Here is a 15,696-nt window from a genome sequence, read left to right on the forward strand (position 1 = left end):
CCCTAGGGCTGACTTTTAATTCCTCTTCTGGCCTGTTATTTCCCTGCTCAGGTCTGCAAGTTGGAAGCTGTCAGGGAACAATCGACCCTTCTCTGGCAAAGGGCTGGGCCGCCCACCCTACGTCAGTGGCCTCAGAACACAGTCTGGTTTTGGGAGGGGACAGCACTGCCCTGCATGACAAACAGACTGGGGAGGCTGGGCAGAGCTTCTGCCCAGGGGCTTGGGCTTCTCAAAGGAGGCATCCTTACAAGAGGTAGGAGGATGTGGGCGGAAGCCTGGGGAGGAAGTCTGGCCAGTGCTCTGCCCTCCTGCCCCTCCCATCTCCCCAGTCAGCCTTCTTAGCTCTGAGGGGAAGGGGGAAGGTCTGGTGTGCTCTGAGCCCTCCCTGTCCTGGGAGGAGGTCTGGAGGAGGAGGGGAACTGCTCTGTGCTCCATCACCATTCCAAACAGAGGGCTGGATACCAAACACATTACACATGCATTTAATAGACACATTCCTGTGGGGGAAGAGAGGGAGCCCTCACTCCCAGCAGGCAGCTTTTAAGCATCGTGAGTTAGGTGGACTGACATGGAGATGGCCTGGGAGAGACAGACTACCCATCTACCCATCTCTGCATCTGGAGGGAGGGAGGGAGTGAGGTGGAGCTGACGGAGAGTCTTCGAAAGATGAGCTGTGAGTTTTGAAAGTGAGCAGGCTTTGGCACAGAGTAGATGCCAGGAGCAGTCTGGGGACTGTCGAGAGGGCAGAGACTGGCTTAGGCTGGGGAATGGGGTTTAGCCAGGATGCCAGACTTCCTGGCACACAGCTGAGCCTCGTGGAAGGGAGGCAGGGAGCAGCACCTAGGAGAGCGGGGGCCAGTGCAGGCAGGCCGGGTGAGCTGGCGGAGCGGGCTTTGGGGCAGGGGTGAGGGAACGGCATGGCTGCCCTTAGTGCTTGCAGCTTTTCCGGCTGGAGGACGTGGTGGAGACAAACTTGACGCTGGAGCCACTGCCCCCGGCGCCCCGGTTGCTACAGGCACTGAATCCAGCGCCCCCCAGGCCCGCCCCCAGGCTGTGCCCACCACTGGTGGTAAAGGAGAAGCTGCTGCCCCCACCAAGGCCCAGGCTTCCGCCTCCAATGCCGCTGCCACCGCCGTAGCCACTGGAGACGGTGGAGGTGATCACAGCTGCCGGAAGAGAGGAGACGTGATCAGGATCAAGGGCAGGAAAAAGGACATTTGGGGCATCAGGGCCAGTGCCCCGAAGTCCGTCGGGGTGTGGGTGGGTGGTTTCCCTTCTTCCAGCTCTCCCGCCCCCTTAGTGAGGTCACTGCCCTGTGTCCCAGCCTGGACTCCCCTGCGCCCCAGCGCCCCGCATTCTCCCAGCCCAGAACGGCTTCCTGCCTCCTCTCTGCTACCTGGGGCCTCTCTTTTTCTCCCAGAACTACTGGGGACTTCTCTCCTCTGGGAAGCTGTCCACCTGCCTTCTCCTTTGGTTCCCCCGCACTCTCCCCTGCTACTCTGTCCTCGTTTGCCTCTGTGGGCCTGGCTCTGGTGACTCTCCTCCTTCTGGAAGCTCACAGTAGGGCCGGCATAGGTTTCCCTTTGTGTCCCCCCTCTATACTCTGAATCCCAGAGCGGGGCTGGAATATTTTTGACAGACCCATTGACGGGTGACCTGCTGGCCAGCCAGCTCTGCCCCTTTCCTCCCGCCAACCCGCTCTTTTCCTAACTTTCGTAACCACCCATCACCTTAAACATCTAGTACCCTCCCTTCGGCTCTTCAGAAGGAAAGTTGAAACGAAAAATGGGCTCTGTTATGGGATGAACTGTGTCCTCCAAAAGGGTGGGTTGAAGTCCTGATCCTCACTACCTGTCATGTGACCTTATTTGGAAATAAGACCTTGGAGATGTAATCAGGTTAAGATAAAATTATTAGGGTGGGCCCCAATCCAGTGTGACTAGCGTCCTTATTAGAAGAGGGATGATGTCCATGAAGACAGAGGCAGGGGAATGGCCACATGATCACAGAGACAGAGATTGGAGTGATGGAGGAACTGGCAGCACCACCAGATGCTGGGAAGAGGCAAGGAAGTGTTCTCCCTACAGGTTTAGAGAGAGCAGGGCCCTGCTGACACCCCAGTTTTGGATTTCTGGCCTCCAGAACTGTGAGAGACAATACATTTCTGTTGGTTTAAGCCACCCAGTTTGTGATACTGTGTTGTGGTGACCTTAGGAAATACAGACTTTTAGGTACTGTCAAGACAGAGGAAACTTTAGAGGTTATGTCCTCCATTCCCAAAATTAGCTTTGAGGGTCTCTGGAGCCACTAGACAAAGACCTCAGGGAAGCAGGACCCCTGGGTGGTTCAGAGGGATCTGCCTTCTAGAGTCTAGGGTTAATATAATCAATGGCTTTGGTGAATCGCGCATAAAGAGAAATGAACTCACTTGCAGAGTGTGAGCTGTAAAAGTCCTTTCTTGGCCTCACGGTGCCAGCACTGAGCTCTGTAAGTGATGACTGGTGCTCTTACCAGCTTGCAAACTAATGCTTCTCCTGTTTCTGAGTAGCTACACCCAACTGCCAGGTTTTACGAAGCTCCCACCGCCTGGAAACCCTTGGTAACTACAGTTACACTCTATCAAATTAAGCTGAGCAGCAGGGCTTCTCCAGGAAGGGGCGCCTAACTGACAGCGCTCTAGCGCCCAGTGCGAAGGCTCCCTCCAAAGGCTGAGGGCAGATGGGAGTTTTCATATCCTGCCTGCAGCGAGCACTCATCTCTGAGCTAGACTTGCAACCCCTGCAAGAAAGGTGTGGAATTCTGGGAGGTGAGGTGCAGCCAGGGTCCTTCCAAACCAGTGTGGAGGTGTTACAGCAATCTTACCATTGCTCCCTCTGTGGCATCATCTCATTTGCAGAGAGGTAAGAATTGTGACATTAAAGATTCTCTCCTAATGCAGTTCTTTTTAACCAATTCAGAGCCTCGAAACTGCTCAAAATGAACTCCATCGGTGGGAATGCCCTCCAATGCCCCACGCATCCCCACCACCCTCCAGCATGCCCACCACCTCGGCAGCCCCCGGGCACGTACACTCCAAATGTCATACTCACAGATGTTAACTGGAGAAACACCCTCTCCACTCAGCCTGATTGGGAGGAGGGGAAGAAGGAAGGTTACTGTGGCGTCCAGCAGCTTGTGAGCATTTGAAAAGGCATTTTGGCAATTGTTTTAAATGCGCTAAAAAAAACCCTTAATTATTTTTACTGTGGAAGTCATGGGTTTGAAATTATTTAAGTACCAGTAGTAGTAAAAATTATAAACTAATGAATGAAATAATGTGGAGTTTGAGGTTCATAGGAGTAAAACTTGTAATTTCAGAAACACACTTTTGGTGTAAACTGGGTAGTCACCTTAAGAAAATTAAAACTAAGCGTACACTAGTGTCAGTTGGAAAGGCAGGGCTGTCATCGAACAAGATCTCTTTTTCAACAATGGGCTATTGTCACTCACTGAGGTTATTAACAGGTGTGGAGACGAGTCTGAGTCATACGTGTAACGATAGCAATAATCAGTCTATCATTGTTGAAGCAACTAGAGTAATTTTGCTTTAGCATCTTGAGGACAGAAGTGGCATTCATTCATAATCATACACTTAGAATCTTAAAGAGGGCTGCCTACCCGTTACCGACATTATGCCACTTAATTCTCTCAACAATGCCATTAAGGAGGTATTATTATCTTGGTTTTACAGATGGAGAAATTGGAGGTCAGAGAGGTTAATTAACTTGCTCATGATCACAAAGCTGGATTTGAAGTCAAATGCATTTGACTCCAAAGCCCACGTCTTTGGCCACAAAATCGAAAGATGGCTAACATTTATTGACCATTTGCTGTGTCCCGTACATTTTCTCAGAGCTTCATGTGTAGTCCCTCACTTTAACCTTCTTAATGACATGAGATAGAAACGATGGTTATCCCCACTTTACAGGTGAAGAATGGAGAGGTCAAGTAATTTGCCCTTGGTCACACAGCTGGTAATTGGCAGAGCACAAGGTTCTCATTGAGCTTTGGGGATCGTGTGACCTGGCCTCTCTCTTCCATCACTGAAGAAATTGAAGACCAGAGAGGAGACACTGACTTTCCTAAGGTTACATGGCTGGTTAGTGGTAGACCTCAAAGCCCAAAGCCTAGTTTATCCTCAGCCCAGTCTTTCATACCATACATCCAGACCTGCCATGTAACCAGATTTCTCCTTTGATAGAATTTAATTGTTTCGATCAGATCAGGGCCTAGATTTCTATGTGGTGCTAAAAGTAGTTTGTACCTCAAATATGGGAATTTGATAATGATTCACTACATGGAAAGAAATTGCATCTGTATTCTTTGTCACAGCCCAATTCCACCTACATTTTCCTCCTTTTTCCAGGCAAGGAGGGGCCTGCAGTAACCTCAGAATGCCAAGGCAGCGGGGGTGGAGTTGGTGCGTCTGCCCTCACCTGCACTCCTCGCCCTCTAGCAGCTTGCGGTAGGTGGCGATCTCCACGTCCAGGGCCAGCTTGACGTTCATCAGCTCCTGGTACTCCCTCAGCAGCCTCGCCATGTCCTGTTTGGCCTTCTGCAGGGCCTCCTCCAGGTCCATCAGCTTGGCCCGAGCATCCTTGAGGGCCAGTTCTCCACGCTGTTCTGCGTCGGCGATGGCTGTTTGCAGGCTGGAGCACTGTAAGGAAAGGAGGAAGCCATGAGGTTTACTGACAGCCCCTGGAGGTGTGGTGCTTCTTGGGTAGGAGTCCTATAAGGGTGGCAGATTGACCTGGGAAAAATGAGTGTGTGGGGAGCGGTCGGTCCTGCCAGAATTTACCTGCTTCTTGACGCTGTCGATCTCAGCTCTCAGCCTCTGGATCACCCGGTTCATCTCGGAGATCTCATGCCTGGTGTTGCGGAGATCATCGCCGTGCCGGCCCGCTGTCTGCTGCAGCTCCTCGTACTGACAGAACCAGAACCAGAGCAGAGTCAGTCACCCCGTACAGCGCCGACGTGGGCACTTCCTGTGTGCACAGCCTGGCCCTCAGTGCTCCGAGCAGGCCATCCATTCACTCATCATCCACACATTTCCTTGCTCATTTCTTTTCTTTTTTTCAGGGGCAGGGGAGTATTTATTATTTTAAATGTAGGTACTGGGGATTGAACCCAGCACTTCATGCATGCTAAGCACGCGCTCTACCACTGAGCTATCCCCTCCTCTCGCTCATTTCTTGAGCCCATCTACTTGCCAGCCATGTCCCAGGCTCTGGGAATATCACAAGAGCATAATAAGACCCCTGCTTTTCTTGTTTTATAGTTTATTGGGAGAGATAAACAATAGTCAAGTCAGCATATTATCGAATTTATAGTTCCAGACTGAGACAAGTGTCCCTTAGGAAGTGAGCTGGGGCCTATGAGAGTGTGATAAAAGAATCTGACCTAGATATGGAAGTAGGGGGAGATGGTCAGGGAAGTCCTTTCAGGGGTGGAGATGCTCGAGCCGTGTGCTGAAGGAGTGACCTAAGCGATTGGCTTAGGGGAGACTATTCCAGACAAGGGAAATGGCCTGTGTGTGAAGCCCCTGGGACAGGAAAGAGTGTGGAAAGCTCTAGGGATCAGGGGCGGCTTGGTAACTGTCATTGGGGAGTTCTTGGTCATGAGATGTACATCCAGACCAGTTGCGACCAAGAATTTTCCCCCAGACGCCAGTACTGGGGAAATAGGGAGATGGAGGGAAATGGTGTTGGATGGAGCCCAGGCTGTAGAGGACCTCATTCTGAAGACTTTGTAACAGAATCTTCCATCTCAGTGGCTCTCTGTCTAATGGTGCGGATCCAGGACATACTCATTCAGGAGGAATAAATGCATCCTGTCTCCTAAGACTGGAGAGAACCCACACCTTTCTCAAAGGAAGAAGAACCCCTGCCTGAGTGAAGATCTGTCCAGTTTTGAAAGTGCTGAATAGCTCGGCTTCTTAGTTTCTAGATACGCACAGTTAAAGGGAACAATGGCCTCATCAACAAAAGGAATCATTTACCCCGTGGTAAAGCGCATCCCACCTCCACTCACTGTCAAGGGGCTGCCTCTGCCTCTGCCCTGTGCACCCCTGGCACCTGACACCCTGCTTCCTTTCTAGGAGGTTGCAGTGGTAAGGACTAAGGCAGTGCCCAGAGCAGGGCAAGGAAGGGAGCCAGCTTGTAGGCGAGCAGCTGCCCTGGAAAATCATCTACATTTGGCAGAGAACTGATCTCATGGGTTAGACCATCCACGCTACTCCATCCCTCCAAAGCCTAAACCTTCTGGCCATTTGCACCTCTGGACAGTAACTCTCTATGGGCATCCCAACCTCCCTCTTCTCACTACAAATTCTCTTGCTCAGCAAAGTGCTCGTGTCTACCTTCCAGCCCCACAGGGCTGCTTGCTCAGCCTGAAACCTCTCCCTAGTCCTTGGCGATCTTTCGTCCCTTGCTGCTTCCAAGACAGACTGAAAGTCCACCTTTTCTTGGAAGCGTTTTATTAATGCTGTCTTCTTCCCGTCTGTGACTGTTCATTCACTTCATGGCCTCCCAGACCTTGGGTTTTTTTTGCAGTTTATTCATTCACAACTCTGGAACCCTGCTTAGCATGTTGCAAGAGCTCCATAAATATATATTGAATAAACACGCCCTTTAGAAACAGCTTTATGACTGTTTCTTGGTTGTTTCAGAGTCTCACCCAGCCCCCAACCACTTAGTAAGGGAGTGGTGTCCATTTGAGCACCCAGCATTGACTGACCACATATCAGTGTGCATGTGTATCCAGGTTTCCATGCGCATTTCAAGCTAAGTTTTCATAGCATCAAAGACTCTTCTGCCAAGTTGAAAGAAACAGAAATGGTCACGCTTCCTGGGGCTTATGGATAGTGGTTAGATGATGATCTGGGGCTTCAGAGAACTAGCTTTGGAGCCTCTCACGGAGGTGCTCATACTCACCTTGGTTTGGTACCAAGATTCAGCCTCGGCCCGGCTGTGGTTGGCGATGTCCTCGTACTGCGCTTTGACCTCGGCGATGATGCTGTCCAGGTCCAGGCTGCGGTTGTTGTCCATGGAGAGGACCACAGATGTATCGCTGATGTGGGTCTGGATCTGGGACAGCTCCTGCAGAGCCAGTAAACTCAGTGTCAACCCAGCATAAAGAAGAAGGGGTCCTGAAATCAGGCGGTTGACCACCCATCTAAGCCAGGAATCCCTTCCTTGGCATCCCTGGCAGGGATTCTTCCAGTTCTCATGCCAGCCATTTAGGGGCTCCCATGCCAAACCCTGAGGAGACTGAGTCACAGATCAGTGTGATGGGAGTGTGTCCCCAGCGTCCCTTCTCAAAGCTCCCCTCTGTGTTTTTACCCTGAGTGTGGAAGGAAGGTAAATGTTCTCTGAATCCAAATTATATCAAGTTGAATATGAAATATGTGATTCATATGCCAGCATTAAAGTTTTCTTCAGGGTGATTTTTAGGACCCTGCTGCCCCAGCACAGTGTGACTTCATCACCCCCTACCCCTCGTCCTCTTCCACAGACCCAGGTCTCTGCCTCAGAGTGGCAGTGCCCAGAATGAGACATCTTCAAAGGCCAAGAAGCACCTGACTAATGAACTGAGAGGCAGCTTGCTTTTTTGAACTTTCCTGAGAGGGGGAAGGGAGAGATGGGTCTTGAGTCTTTGGGAATGTTACCCAATAGCCTGGGATTTGGAACCAGCACTCCCTCCTTGCTACCCTCCAGAACACTTGTAGGCTCTTACTGCCTCAAAGAGCATCCGGAAGAAGTGGATCTCATCAGTCAGACAGTTGACCTTGGACTCCAGCTCCACCTTGTTCATGTAGGAGGCATCCACGTCCTGGAATGATAGCACAGGATGCCCCTCTGAGACCCTGGCCCCAGGCAGCATGTCCAAAAGAATCTGGGCAGACTCCTTCCCAGCCCTTCTAGATTAGATCTGAGCAACTCTGGGGTTTGGAATTGGGGATGGGTGATTGCTGGGAACTGCTGGCTTGAGTTCCCTGGGCTAACAGAAACCCAAACAGGGTCACTGAGGCCATAAATGTGAAGGGAGCGTTTTGGCAGGTTTGATTTTTCTAGCTAGTCTCAAGGTTGCTGTCCCTGTTTTTGGGTGGCCCAAGGGTGGGTCATCTCACACTTCAAGATTCAGTTTTGAATCTTCTACTTTGGGAGACGTTTCCACCCACCTTCTTCAGAGACACAAACTCATTCTCGGCGGCCGTGCGCTTGTTAATTTCATCGTCATACCTGTAAGCGCAGAGAGGGGGCATGTCATTGAGCAAGGGCTTGATTGAACCTTAGCAAGAGTTAAGACACCTCAAATCCTCCCCAGCTCTTCTGCTGACCTGCGTGTGACTTTGGGTGATTCACCTAACCACTATTCCTTCCTCTATAAAAGGGGAATAATTTCTTCCGCCAGATTTTTTTTTTCTTTTTTCTTTTGTAAGACTAGAAGGTGAGCCTGGAGCTGATGGGAAGAGAAAGAAGTACTTGGGCAACTCCATCTTCTTAGAGATGCATACCTCCAATCTTTAAAAACTTTTGCTGCCTCAGGTGCCTGCTGGACCATGGGGGTAGACTGTGTCTGTTTAGGACGCTGTTCCAGTTAATTTTGATATGTTTTTGCTAAACCTCAGGGCAACCATTTAAATAGTGTGCTTTCAGTAAGCAGGTGTTGCTCTAACTCAGAAACTCAGGGCGAGCCGGCTAAGGGATCGGCGAGGACCATCCTTTCTGTTGGATACCTCACGTTCTGCAGCCTGGATGACAGCCAGTCAAATTTGCCTCCTCAAGGAGGATCAGACTGCCTGGTTTATACTCTCAGGTGCATCTCAGAAATGTAAGCATCTCAGTAACAGAACTCATGGCCAATGGAGTTAAATAATATGCTAACTGTAAACTAACACATTGCTTTGCAGAGCAGCAATGTTTTGTTAGATGACGCAGATATCCCTTCTCGGTCATGCAGAGTTAAGAATGGGCTTCTTGTTAATAGTGATGCATGAGATGAGAGTCCCCTTGTTATCCCACACCATGCTGTCTTCATCTCATGGGATAATGACGGCAAGTTCCAAACCTCCCTGACATGGGCATTTCCTCCTTTGCACCCCTCTGGTCCTAACGAAGAGGGATCCTGGGATGACTGAATGTGACCAGAAGGGACTCACACTCACCTGACTTTGAAATCTTCCACGACATCCTGCATGCTCCTCAGCTCAGCATCCAGCCTGCCCCTCTCAGTGGTGATGCTGTCCACCTGCCGCCGGAGGTCGTTGATGTAGGCCTCAAAGAAAGGCTCCAGGTTCTGCCTCATGGTCTTGGAGCCCTGCTCCTGCAGGAGGCTCCACTTGGTCTCCAAGACCTTGTTCTGCTGCTCCAGGAACCGCACCTGGATGGGGAAGGAAGAGAAGAAAGTCTTGAGAAACCGGGGAGGCAGAGCCAGCCATTCCCAAGTAAGATGGGAGAGAAGAAAAGTACGCTTTTCATCTGATACTGATCTGCCAATGATGTAACTGCCAACTCCAAGTCAAAGTGGGAAAGCCCTCGAGGTTCCCCTGATGTTCTCTGGGGCTCCATAGAGCTAGTGCAGTGGGGCTTGGAGGCCTTGATAGGGAGCCTCCATCCCTGGATGAGCATGTCTACACAGTCTGCTCTGGGTTAGGTTGGTTTGCCCAGTGGACTCAACAACTCCACTCCTCTCTTGGTGTTGACTGAACCAGCCAGCAAGGGTCCCCAGGAGGATGAGGGGAAATTCCCACAAGTCCTGTGGGGCAGGCTGCCCCTACCCCCGCAAATGCCTCTGCCCTCAGGAGATGTTTGTTGAGCGGATGCGCTTTTTCCACAGGAATGTTGGACCATCGGGACTCCAAGAGTTCCAGCCACCCCACCCCCATGGACCAGATGCAGCCCCCAGCTCACCTTGTCGATGAAGGAGGCGAACTTGTTGTTGAGGGTCTTGATCTGTTCACGCTCCTCTTTCCGCACCCGCTGGATGGTTGGGTCGATTTCCAGGTTCAGAGGCATGAGGAGACTCTGGTTGACAGTGACCTCTTGGATGCCTCCAGAGGGGCAGACGGAGAAGCCAGGGCCCCCACAGCCAAATCCACCGCCCACCCTGAACCCGCCGCTTGCTCGGCCACCAAAGCCACTTCGGAAGCTGCTGCCACACCCACCAATGGAGACCCGCTTTGTCCCCCCAAGGTTATAGAGGCTGCGACTCCCAAAGCCAGCCCTCGCGCCGCTGGTCCTTCCCAGCCCCCCACTGGTCCCCGGGGAGCGGGCCACAGAGACAGAGCTGAAGCGGGCACGCCCGGTGGCTGGGATGGTGGCCGAGCCTGTGCTGAAGCTCCTGCGGCTGCTGGCCTGGAAGGTGATGGAGGACTGCCTGGACATGGTGGCTGCGAAAGGTTGGCGAGGAGGGCTCCTGATGCCGGTTCGTGTTGAGTGGGAGAGTGAAGACAGGGCAGCTGGGGAGCCCCCTGGGCTTTTATGGGCCTCCAGAAGGGGCGGGGCATGCTCGTGCAGGCCTCTGATGGCATCCCCTCGGCGTCTGCCAGCCCTGAACCCACACTCAGCTCCCCTCTGGAAGTGGTGTAAAAGCCTCTGGTTGGTTCCCTGGCATCCCTCCCCCACGTGGAAATGCTTTTCCAGTCACAACTTGATCAGCAGATGAATGAGAGGCACATTAATTGCTGGCAGTCATGTCCTAGTTACACATCTTGTAATGGACTCAGAAAACACTGCCTCATTTCTAAACCGCTTTCTTAGGCCTGGGACCAGCTCCCTCCTGTGCAAACACCTTGTGTCAACCCCAGTGACTGCGGCTCACTCTCCCTGTCCCTTCCTGTTCCTTAGGTGCGCATCTTACCCCCGAGCACTTTCCCAGCAATTATTCCGCATTCCTCCCACCACCCCTCCACCGAACCCACCCCCTCCTGCCCAACCTGTCCCTCTGGATCTTGAAAATCCTGCTCAATACCCATCTGTCTTAGGAATCCACTCTGTTTTGATTGCCCCTTTATTTTATTCGGAAGCAGCCATCTCTATTGTGTGGGTCACACATGACATTCTGGGTGTGTTTGTGCCCACGCATATGTCCTGTCTACTCCAGTACAGCGTGACTATCAAGGCCAGGCCCCCTGCTCACGTGGGGAAAAGTCGTGAGAGTGGGAAGATGAGCTTGTGTTTTTTTTTTTTAATTTTTAAATAATTTTTTGGGGTGGTAATAGGTTTATTTATTTTTGGAGGAGGTACTGGGGTTAAGATCGAACCCAGGACCTCATGCATACTAAGCAAGTGCTCTGCCACTTGAGCTATACCCTCCCCCTGGGAAGATGGGTTGGAATCCCAGTCCTGTTGCTTCCTAGTGGTGAACCACGAGCCCAGTCATGAAAGTTCTCTGGGCCTCGATTTGGGTGTCTGGAAAGTGGGGTTTGCGATGACTGCTCGAGTGGGCAAACAAATTTTGCAATGCAGAGGATGCATAAATGCCGAGCCAAATGTTTGTTGAGTCTTCTCTCCTGATACCATCCCGCGTGTGTACAGGATGCACCAGCAGGGTGTCCGTCCTGCAGCAAGTCCTGTGCGGATTTGGAAGAAGCACAATACACATCCTTTTTCTTTCATAACAGGCTCATGGTCCTGTTGGGAAAACAAAATAGAAGCACTCTGAATAACTTATGAAAAGGTGGTACACGGTAAAGCACTGCCTTCTGGCTCTGTTCGAGGCTGCCTTGTTCCAGAATCTGCCTGACCAGCCCCTCCTCCTGTTGATGGCCAGGGATTCCAACCCTTCCATCATCCATCAAAAGAGCTCCAGTGTCTGCACTGAGTAGAGGACTTGTTCTTTGTTGCCCTGTTAGTCCTGTTGACCATGCCTTCCAGCCCCCATCAGTCTAAGCTGATAAGGCATCTCCAAGGCTCCTCACTCCCTTTCTTCTGCATCTCACCTCCCCGACCCCACCACAGGGGCGGGGGAGAGTCAGACAGAGAAATTGTTAGATCTTCTTTGATCTTGCTAATTTCTATTTTAAAATTGACATTTAGTTGATTTATAATGTTGTGTTAGTTTCTAGTGTACAACATAGTGATTCAGTTGTACGTACATACATATATATATATATTCTTTTTCATTGTAGGTTATTACAAAATATTAAATATAGTTTTCCTGTGCTATACAGAAGGACATTGTTCTTTATCTATTTTACACATAGTAGTTTGTATCTGCTAATCCCAAACTCCTAATTTACCCCTCCCCTTTGGGAACCATAGTTTGTTTTCTATGTCTGTTAAGTCTGTTTCTGTTTTGTAAATAAGCTCATTTGCTTCAATTTTTCAGGTTACACATATAAGTGTTATCATACTGTATTTATCTTTGTCACTTAGTATGATAATCTCTAGGTCCATCCATGTTGCCGCAAATAGCATTATTTCATTCTTTTTTATGGCTGAGTAGTATTCTATATCACATCTTCTTTATCTAGTCATCTGTTGATGGACATTTAGGTTGCTTCCTTGTCTTGGCTACTGTAAATAGTGCTGCTATGAATATTGGGGTTCAGGTGTCTTTTTGAGTTAAGAGTTTTCTCTGGATATATGCCCAGGAGTGGGATTGCTGGATCATAGGGTTAAGTCAATTTTTAGTTTTTAAAGGAATCTCCATACTGTTTTCCATAGTGACTGCACCAAACTACATTCCCACCAACAGTGTAGGAGGGTTCCCTCTTCTCTGAACCCTCTCCTTTGCTGCCTTCTTGCTTCCTGCAGTGGGTTTGAAGAATGGGAGAGTGAGAGAGGAGCTGAAATGGATTCAGTCTCTGTTTTGTGGATGAGGAAACTGAGTCCCTGAATGGTAAGTGAAGCTGACCATCATTGCCAAGCTAGAGAGAAGCAGAACTCGATCCCGGGGTCTCTCCATACAGGTGTCCTTTTGCAGGGACAACTGATGGGTTGGCAGCGGCTCACCTGCCTGGAATGGCAGCTTAGCCCTTGGAGCGGCATTCTCTGTTCTCTGGACTATTTCCTCCTTGGGACTGAGGCCAGGGGGTGGGCCTCTTCTCCATTGAGAGATTGTTTGAGAGTCTCAGTTTCCACAGGGAACCCGTGAATCATCGCTTTTGTTGATACAGGCCAGGAGGAGCACAGGAGTTCTCTCACCTGGTTGCCAATGTGTCCAGGTCCTCCCTGGGGTGGTGCGTGCGTCTGAGGTGGAAAGAATCATTGTCTTTGTTTTCTGTGCTCATGGCATGATAATTCTCCCAGAAGAGGGGACACTTGTTTCCTGAACCGTGCTGAATAAACTCTTCAGAGCTCTCTGTGGAACAAGAGCTGGGGCAGAGTTGAGGCTGGGAGTGCCTGAGCTGGCGTGTCCACGGGAATGGGGGCCCCCGAGCTCCCCGTGTGGAAGCTGCTCCAGGCTGCCTTCCCTCCTGGGTCACGCCTTTCTTTCACAAGCCCTCTCCTGGGAGCCCCATTCCAGGCACCAGCATCTCGTCTCATTTCCACTTATTCCCCTCAGCCCTCACCTCTTGGTTGAGGCTGCCCACTTCCTTCCTTCCCTCCTTCCTCTCTCTAAAATTTCCACCTGGACTCCTCCTTCCAAAGGCAAATGGTCTTACTTGCTGACTTTGCTGAAGCAGATAGAAATAGTTAAGTCTTACCTCTCTTCCTCCTTCACTTCCTCTTCTATGACCTTTGACCTTTGTGGTGACCTTTACCCTGGTGGATGATGTCTCCATGAATGCCTAGGACACCCTGGCCTCTCCAACAGCCTTTAAAACCCCCAAACTGGGGAGTGGGTAAATCTCAATAGTAGAGCATGTGCTTAGCATGCAGGAGGTCCTGGGTTCAATCTCCAATACCTCCATTAAAAAAAAATAATAATTAATTAAATAAACCTAACCCCCCCACACCCCAAAATAAATAATTAAAAAAAAAAACAAAACTTAGAGACTGTGAACACCCTTGCTTTCCTTCCTGCCAATGAGGTTTTTTGTTTTGATTTTAACCTCCTTTAGAATTCTGCTTTGAACTCTCCCCTGAGAAGCCTTCTCAAATAAATTGTGCCGAGGACCTTCACCCTTGTTCCCTGAGCAGGCCTGTGCTTGGCTTGCACATTGGCATCCTTTCCCACCTGTTTGGCTTCCTGATGGTCAGGGGTCACCTCTGAGGGTTGGGGTGCGTCCTTTCCCCTGCCCTGCCTCCTCACACCTACATAGGGTGGGAGAATTCACCCAGCACAGGCAGTCTAACTTCAGGAAGAGCCTTATTAACGCATCCCTCTTTGTTCTCCAAATCTCCTGAGTCTCTCCAACCCTGTATTGTTGCGTTTGTCTGGGAGGAGTCTTCTTGAGGTTTGAGGTGTGGTGGATTCCAAAGCCTGGTATGCGCTCTGGTGACCAAGGCTGGGAAGGCCAAACTCCTCCATTTCCCCGTTCCGGGCACCTTCTGCTTAGGATGGCCTCTCCCATCTCAGAGGGACCCTGAGGCCCTTGGCTTTGGTGGATTTCAAGGCTACTGGGCCAGGGTGGTAACCAGGGCTTGAGGTTGGGGAGGAGGGGAGGATGGCCTGGAGACCTGCCTTCTAAGTGTGTGGGACGCACCAAGGAGCTTTCCAACCAGGCTGGGGCCAGAGGAGGGCAGGGTGGAGGGGGCACAGGGGATCAGGTCATCCCCTAGAGCAGGCTGGCCTAATGCACAGAGCCAGGGTCCCTGGGCACAGCATCTGAGGACCCAGGCCCCCTCCCCTCACCCCCAATCCTTCAATATGCTAGATCCCTCCTCGACTGCCCCCTCCTACTGTCTCGGAGAGTCCTGCCCGTAGCTAATACCTACTAGCACCTTCTATATGCCTCCCTGTTCCAGCCACAGCAGATACAGTAGTGAGCAAAGCAGACCAACCCCTTCCCTCCTGGAGCTTACACTGAGAGAGAAAGGAGGCTGAGGTCGTTGGTAGATACAGTCACAACCTGGGTCTCCCAGCTTACAACTCCCAGGGGCTGGGTGTAGAGAAGGTAATTCTGTTGTGATGGCACCTGAGATATCCCACCAGAAACACTCTTCAACCTTGACCATTCATGCCAGGGCAGCCGACTTGGTGTCTCTAACAGGCACCACCCAGCCTGCCTCTACAGGGGTCAGACCCTCCACCTCACAGCCCCCTCTGCTCCCACATCCAGTGCCAACAATTCCTCTTTCAACGTGCCAGTTGACCTCAAGTAACCACCAAGATTGAGGACTTGGGACGTGCACTGGCATGTAGCAGCCCTCACCTGGGCTGCTCCCTTCCACTGAAACCTGGCCTCTCACTTGGGCCCAGATTCAATGGGCGAGTGCAGAGCCTGGGACAGGTGGGCGGGAAGCCCTCAAGTCCCCTTCGTCAATTTTAGCAGCAAAGTGAGATGCTCTTTCCATTCAAATGTGTGCTTAACAGAAGCAAGATGGAGCAGCCCCTGTCCTCCACGATCAGGAGTTTGAGATACACCTGATGGATGTGGACGCATGAAGCACACAGACACACGGACACACACATCTTAAGAACATTCACAAAACGATCATCTACATGTGAATGTGGTGCCGACTGGGTGTGTCTGGATGGAGAGGTGAAGCGAAGGAACAGAGTCAATCTTTAGAGCTGAAGGAGCCTCAGAGAGGAAGAAACCCAGAG

General features: G+C 51.0%; 1 protein-coding gene across 1 annotated transcript; it reads right to left on the reverse strand.

Moving 5' to 3' along the window:
* Nucleotides 1-466: 466 nt before the first annotated feature.
* Nucleotides 467-10,507, reverse strand: LOC102508328 (keratin, type II cytoskeletal 75). Its single transcript, XM_006192752.3, has 9 exons — nt 9,951-10,507; nt 9,206-9,420; nt 8,219-8,279; nt 7,774-7,869; nt 6,972-7,136; nt 4,838-4,963; nt 4,476-4,696; nt 3,090-3,124; nt 467-1,166 (listed from the first exon to the last, which is right to left on the reverse strand). The coding sequence occupies exons 1-9, from the start codon at nt 10,422-10,424 to the stop codon at nt 928-930; spliced, it is 1,632 nt and encodes a 543-aa protein (XP_006192814.1). The 5' UTR covers nt 10,425-10,507; the 3' UTR covers nt 467-927.
* Between the last annotated feature and the right edge of the window lie 5,189 nt (nt 10,508-15,696).

Source organism: Camelus ferus, chromosome 12 (genome assembly GCF_009834535.1).
Source record: "Camelus ferus isolate YT-003-E chromosome 12, BCGSAC_Cfer_1.0, whole genome shotgun sequence".
Lineage (NCBI taxonomy): Eukaryota > Metazoa > Chordata > Mammalia > Artiodactyla > Camelidae > Camelus > Camelus ferus.

Bases quoted from the DNA above. Each gene is read 5' to 3' on its own strand.
- LOC102508328 (XM_006192752.3), bottom strand. From the start codon at position 10,424: ATGTCCAGGCAGTCCTCCATCACCTTCCAGGCCAGCAGCCGCAGGAGC. The intron at 9,421-9,950 runs GTGAGCTGGGGG...TTCCCCATCCAG, and splicing joins TCGCCTCCTTCATCGACAAG to GTGCGGTTCCTGGAGCAGCA. The intron at 4,697-4,837 runs GTAAATTCTGGC...CTTTCCTTACAG, and splicing joins TCGACAGCGTCAAGAAGCAG to TGCTCCAGCCTGCAAACAGC.